Source organism: Cannabis sativa, unplaced genomic scaffold (assembly GCF_029168945.1).
Source record: "Cannabis sativa cultivar Pink pepper isolate KNU-18-1 unplaced genomic scaffold, ASM2916894v1 Contig3, whole genome shotgun sequence".
NCBI lineage: Eukaryota > Viridiplantae > Streptophyta > Magnoliopsida > Rosales > Cannabaceae > Cannabis > Cannabis sativa.
Genome location: NW_026870039.1, coordinates 4259646 through 4266981, shown reverse-complemented (window position 1 = coordinate 4266981; position 7336 = coordinate 4259646). Strand labels below are relative to the sequence as shown.

General features: G+C 35.5%; 2 protein-coding genes across 2 annotated transcripts; both read right to left on the bottom strand.

The window, feature by feature from the left end:
* Positions 1-1015: 1015 nt before the first annotated feature.
* LOC133033123 (uncharacterized) lies at positions 1016-2199 on the bottom strand. The gene is made up of 4 exons (XM_061107729.1): positions 1759-2199; positions 1526-1669; positions 1267-1443; positions 1016-1108 (listed from the first exon to the last, which is right to left on the bottom strand). Exons 1-4 carry the CDS (start codon positions 1834-1836, stop codon positions 1016-1018), a joined length of 492 nt encoding a protein of 163 aa, XP_060963712.1. The 5' UTR covers positions 1837-2199.
* A 1113-nt stretch (positions 2200-3312) lies between these two features.
* On the bottom strand, positions 3313-6986 carry LOC115718671 (uncharacterized). The gene is made up of 5 exons (XM_061107728.1): positions 6507-6986; positions 6335-6380; positions 4389-4492; positions 4243-4297; positions 3313-4152 (listed from the first exon to the last, which is right to left on the bottom strand). The coding sequence occupies exons 3-5, from the start codon at positions 4481-4483 to the stop codon at positions 3313-3315; spliced, it is 990 nt and encodes a 329-aa protein (XP_060963711.1). The 5' UTR covers positions 4484-4492; positions 6335-6380; positions 6507-6986.
* Positions 6987-7336: the final 350 nt, after the last annotated feature.

The following is a 7336-nucleotide window of genomic DNA, read 5'->3' as shown; positions in this document are numbered from 1 at the left end:
GTTTATAATTTTTAATATGTTGGAGGTATCCATATAATTGTTGTAAAGGTTGATGTTCTATACACTGCATTTTTGGAAAACAGTTTTTTTTATAGCCTTTAATTACATTATTTAGAAGTGGTAAAATTGTTACAAAGGAAATTGTGTGACAGAGTTATTATTTCTCATAATTGTACAGTACTTACTCTTTTTGATCCAAATTTATGTCCAAGGCCAGAATTAATGCCTTCGTTGTTGAGTGTAGGTATTTTTATTATTTTGGACATAATTGGAGTAAAATTGGTCAATTTCATTTTGAAAATAATGTACTTCACTATCCAAAACCTAATAGTACTGGCAAAATATAACAACAGTAATAATATTCACAATAATAATGGGAAAGTACATAAGTATAAGTATTTTTATTATTTTGGCTATGGACATCATTGGACTAAAACAGATAGTGCGAAAAAGAATGTAAAATTGGTTAGTTTCATTTTCAGAATAATGTACTTCACATATTGTTATGGTAAAAAAAAATCCAAAACCTAATAGTAATGGCAAAGTATAACAACCGAAATAATATTCACAATAATAGTAATAATGACCATACAATAATAATAATCAGTTCCACCAAATTCTAAAAACTACCACAAGTCTTACCCTATAGTAAATTATAAAATCACCAACATTAGTGCAATTCCAAATCACCTAACAGTAGTATGATGCAAGTATATAACATGACTGACTAAATATAATTTACGACCTAAAACCTAACTTTTGTAACCATTGTACTGAACATAGTAAATATATAAATAAAGTAACTTTTGTAATCATTGTAATATACTACTTGTTACTTACGGCCAGCCTTTTAGAATGACGTGTTTTCGGGGACTTGCTCTTGCCAGTCCACATGTTTTCGGACACGGCCTTTTGTCTTGAATCGGGGTCTCGAGGAGACCTTGATGGACTACGTAATGGTAAAGTTGTAGATGTTGAAGGAAGAACTTTGGTTTTGCTCAATCCAAATTGCTTCTTAACTCCCTCCATCACAAAGATGTTTAGCCTTGTTACTCTCGTGGGTGACAATTTTCCCAACACAATCCAGTCTGGCTTCAATAGGATCAAACTGCAGTGTACATTAGGAAACCAATTCAGTAATACACATGACAACCAAATCCATAGAAACAAATCCATCAAAAAATAGATTGACAACTCAATTTTCACAATATAAACAGTTCGTTAACAGGATGAAAACTTAAACTAAAGAAATCAACATTACATTACCTCTTCCAATATTTCATTTTCCTCGAACAGTGATTCCATGTACTTCATTACAAACATTCCACAATCGTGGCCATTTTGTTGTTGTGGGTAGTCCTTGCTTGAAGAAATAATTACAAACTCGCTGAAATTCAGGTCTCCTGGCTTGACAGGGGCAAACAATTGGTCCAAAGTCTGGAGCTGCAAAAAAATTAAAACAATCACAGTTGAGATTAGTGCAATTACACTAATAAAACGGCAAACCGTGTACACACGTGCATACCATCTCTACGCAGGTGCTCCGACGTGACCTCTTATGCATTGCAGAAGACAACGAGTCCCTAATTTCCACTGTTGTATTAACCATGCTCACATTCGCCGCAAACCAGTGCGGAGCACTATCGGTATCCAGTAGGGGTACCACCATCTGCGACAAAGTAAAACAAACAACGTCATCGGAAAATTGAACTACACACATTTGATTCAACACAAAAGTTTCAAGAAAATGCAAATTACAGTGTGACATAAACTCAAATCTGCATCGTAATAAAGAGTGGACCACTCTTGCTCCTTCGCCATCCTCTCCACAGTCATCGTTCTTCCAAGTAACTTGCTCTGCACAATAAGCACACATAATAGATTACATTTTAAATAAAAACATAGATTTAACAGAGTTTACAGCACAAATACAAAAGATTCATGTCCACTTTTAAATATCAAATTTCATACCGAAATTCTGGTGGGCATAAACCAAGTTCTCTTACTTCCAATGCCGTTGCGCTTCTTCTCTCGAAAATTCATGATTTGAGCAAAGCAATCAATGACCTGACATTTACACAAACAATATCCGTTATGTTGTCATTCATACAATTTGTAAATGGCATTAACTAAAATAATGAACTACAAATTTCAAAGCACCCAAATGCCAACTTCTACGTACACTGTTTGATATATCGGTCTCCGGTTTCATGCATTTCAAATACATTCGCTCGACCTCAACCTTCCCAAAATGGGCTAACACTTCACTGAAATACCAAACAAATAATCAACAACGAAACGAATGTACTAATATCAACTACGTACACAGTAATCATGACACATGAGATTACCTCGGATCATTGGCGCTAGAGAAAATGTAACGGAACAACTTGTACTGTTGATTTGAGTAACCCTTCTTCACAGTGAACGGACCAATCACCTTCCCTCCAGATTCTTTGAATCTTTCGAACGCAGCATCATCAAAATCATCCTTCACTGTCTGCTCAACTTCCTCTTTTACAATAGCGGGGAGATCTTCTCCCCAAAAGTTCATAACCTCAAACGAATCATCAGAAACAACCACCTTAGTTGGAACAACGACCTTCTCTTCTGATAGATTAAGTGAAGGGACACTCTCTACATCATCAACATCCTCTTCCAATTGATCCTTCGTCCCTTCACCATCCTTTTCCTCGACACCCACGTCATCCTTCGTCCCTTCACCATCCTTTTCCTCGACACCCACGTCATCCTTCGTCCCTTCACCATCCTTTTCCTCGGCACCCACGTCATCCTTCTTCTCGGTCTCCCCGTTGAACGAAAGCGAGCGCTGAACTTTGCTCGTCTCAGGTATCTCCAACACTTCTTTCATAGTCCCCTTCCCAAGGTAAGTGGAGAGTACCTTCAAGAATGCTCTTTTGCGCTGCTCACCTTCAAATCAAGTCGGAAGACCTCATCTTTCAACTCACACACAGCTTTGTATATTGCGTCATTTGTGGGTTGCCCAACTGCAGCGGATTCAAAACTTGGCAGTAACACATACGTGTTAGTCAACTTCACCTGCTTAGTACACCAAAAAAACTAGTTAGCATATCTCTCAAATAAAATTCTAACGCATTAGAAAATTGAAGTACTAAATGTACCTTTCCACTTGTGTGACCACCCTGGTCTCGAATCCACTTGTACACTGACTTGCAGTGTTTTGTGGTCCAAAAGTCAATTGGAGCCACAGTTCGGTCCACGTGAGTAGGCGCTCCGATCCTACGTGCGTCAAATATACAAGCTGCCACCAAACAAAAGTGCATACATATATTACCACACCAGTACACGAGAGAATAAAATTACTACCATCACAATAATTCGAAAACTTACCTGTAAAAATATCGTGCAACCGGAGACATTTTTGGTGTTCTTCGTCTTGTACCGGTGTAGAGAGCTCATTAGATATCGATATCCGGTAGTCGCCCAATTCTTCTTCTTAATTGACCTTATGTCAACTAAAGAATGCATGTAGCTAGTGCTGACCTCGGTACCATTCTTCGGCAGCAACACAGTTCCAATACAGACAAGGAGAAACTTAATGAGAAACAGGTAGTCACTGTCGCTGGTTTCCCTGAGCTCATTCTCCAGCAAAGTCAGGGAATACCTATAGTCCTTGGCCTTGAAGAGGACGTCAAACTCAACCAGGTCACGCTCACTTTCGGTTGCCACGGGTTCTCCGCCATCCCGGATTCCCATGACATCCTCAAACAGCTTGGAGGATAGTTGGATTGTTCTTCCAAATATCTCCAGTCGAGAAGTGGTTGGATCCACGTGATCGATCAGCCAACTAACTATCTTAGCGTCTATGTACGGGGCATCCTCCCTTAAAAATGTTGAGAAACCGGCATTTCTCACCATTTCTTTTTGAGCCTCGTTGAGCAGTGGGACTATTCTCCCCAAACGCTCGAATGAGCAACGACCAGAAACTTGAACGTCCCCCACACCTTCGTTGTTGTCAATCCCTGGCTCAGCAGATAATGTCTCCTTCACCTTCTTCCCTTTCCCTCTACCACCAACCTTGGAGGGGGAAGCCTCGACTTCGTATGCAGCCCAATTCTCAATCTCTTCATCGCTAAGAAGCTTGAATTGCTCCTTAAAACTACGAAGCACCTGCAATATTAAGACTCGATTATTAACAAAAGTACGCTAAATCAAAGATAAAAAATATTAAATGTGTATAACACAGTCAAAGTCACTCACATCTGCTTTAGGTTTCTCTTTGTGTGCATCAGCATAAGCATAGAAATTGGCTTGGCTGCATCAATTAAATAAAGGAATGGAATTATAAATATTATTTTCAAAACCAAAAAATATTACCACTAAAATAACTGCCACAAATAACTCACTAGTACTTCGGCCAAGCTTCCTTCGGATCCTTCTTCTTTATCTCTGCTGCATCCTTTTTGTCTGCAGCAGCCCCCCTCTTCCGTTTAAATACCATTTTATAAACCTATTACACAAGACAAAATAACTTAAATTAACAAACATTCAAAACACTAAAATATTGGAAGACAAAGACTTTGAATAATTCATGCAATCGTCTAACATTTCAGTGTATTCATGACATCCCGACACTTAATTTCCTATATGTGTACAATAACAGGTAAGCATCTCTTCCTATATAACATACTATCATTATATGTACTATAGTCTATTTGTTAAATGTACTATATGGAAACTGTTAAGTACAATGTACCAATATGCCTAAATAATGGATTCTGTAACTTGTTAGTCTCCCTTCGCAACAAGTAAGCATATTTTCCTTACATACTATACTATTACAATAACATCACAGTAAAGTCAGTTATACAGTATTCACTTTTAACATACAATGATGCCAACATATGTAACATAAAATTTAGAAAAAATTATTGACCTTCTCAATTAAATCTTGGAACTCTAGATCTTGAGGTTCTTAGGGCCTCAATTAAGCATGAAGTTTGCCAATGGTCAAAAAGATTACAACAATTTCTAATTTTTTGGAAAAGAGACAAAAAGGTTCACATGTCCACGGGTGACCTCCTCCCAAATATATTGAGACCTCTCACTCATGGTGGAGGAAATCCGTGGACACAAAACACCAACAAAGTACAGTACCAAACTTATGCAAAATGCAGTAAAGGCACAAAAAAAAGAAGAAGCATAATTAGTACAGAAAACTTCCCCATTCTCTACAAAGATCTAAGAAAGAAAGTTGTCAAAGTATTTTGTTTTATAAATACAAGTAGCAACCTAGAATTTGATCCTCTCAAGCCACTAAACTGAATTCGAATCACATCTTTCTTACAAGTTGTAAAATATAGTTTCTTGTATGGCCAAAGGATTATACAAAATTTGTAATTGAAAAAGGACAAGCATTTTCTAAGGATTTTTGTATGGCCCAAAAGATTATACAAAATTTGTGTTTATAGGCAATGCGAAGGTCAATTGAAGGTGTTTAGGAGTTTGATCTGTACACTCATGAAAAAAGAAAAAAATAATTGACAAGGAACTGTAAGACCAGGAACTGGATTACAATACCCTCAAGTATGCACATTAAGCTTTGATGGGGTTGCAAAAATTTTAAACAGATATTTTTTTCAGTTATTGTTATCCGAATTTTTAATAGTATTCCTAATTTATGTGTGTTAAGTTTTTAGTTCAATACACAACTTGTTTTGTTTGATACAAATTGTTTGGTTTCATAATATCTCCTATTTATATTAATCTCCTACTTCTATTACGATCTTTAAATTGTATGACATTATGCTCGTTATCAATAAAGTTGTCATTGCAATGAGTATAGTGCCTCTAAAAGCGGTACCATACTTACCAATATTTGATAATTTCATATTTTATCCCAAAAACAACAAATAAAGCCAAATCATTTCCACAATCATAAGATCACTAAAAGACCATCCAGCCTAATATTATAGAACTCATGCATTATTTTTTTGTCATATTGCTCAAAAAATCTCCATTTATCATATTCCCAAATATTTAAAATCCAACCGAATCAACTGACACATTCCAAAAATACATACATCAAAATACCCAAATCAAAACCCCTAAATTATAGTACAATGCAACTAATTCAATTTAAACAATGCAACTCTTTATTGCAACAAACTCAATCAAAATACCAAATCACATATTCATAAATAACTAAAATAAAAAACTCATAACACACAGTACATTTTACACTAAGAACCACAACACATGCACGGGGGGAGACAGAGAAAGAAATGCAAACTCCCTTAAACACAGAACCAGAGATAGAGAGATAGAGAGAGAGAGAGAGACAAAGAAATACCTCGACAAAGATATGCAAACTCCCTTCACCACCTCAACCTCCACACCTGAGACAAAATGAAACTATTAAGTACACGAAAATGGAAAAACACCACATTCCCTTCAAAAATATATTTTTTTTTCTGTCAATAAGAAAATGTATGTAAAGTAGAACGGAGTAATGTATAACTCACCGTCGACACCCCCCTCTAACAACTCCAACAATGGCACTTCGAGTAATGTACACCACAGTCACCACAATGTACAATATGGTTTTTACTACCTCAAACGAAAATAGAAAATGGAAAAACAAAATGGAAAATGAAAAGAAAATGGAAGAGGAAGAACTTTGCCCTAGCAGAGACGAAAATGGAAAAACGAATGATAAATAGAACAATGAAAGAAAATGAAAGTGAAGAAGTGGAGGAGTGGAGGAGTACGACGGTTGATTAGACTTGATTGATGGATGGATGTCACTTTTCACTTTTCCATTTTTAATAAATTTAAATTTCAAAAAAAGTAACCGGTAGCCATTTTTTCATACCTAATTACCCCTACATGAACCCCTACATGAATCCCAACCGTTGGATCAAATTAACTACCCATCCAACGGTTACAGTACATCACGGATTGAAATCCGTGTCCGTACAGTAACGGGACGAAATCCGGTCCCTATATATATACATTTATAAATTTTTTAAATATTATAAAAAATTAATTATTAACTAACATACTAGTGATTCCCTTCTAAGTATTGAAGTCTACATGTTTTTTTTTCTTTTTGCTAATTACTTGTTTTTTTTTTTATTTTATGTGGATCAACCATATATAGTAAATTTATTTTTTAATAATGATGATAAATTTGTTAAATATTCTCTTTTTTTTTTATTATTAAATATTTTAGTTTTTTATATGTATTTTTAATTAATAAATAAATAATATTCAAATTTAATGTAACAAGCAACTTAGTTACTATTTTTTTTAATTTATTTAATACATTACAAGATTAAATAAAAATAAATTT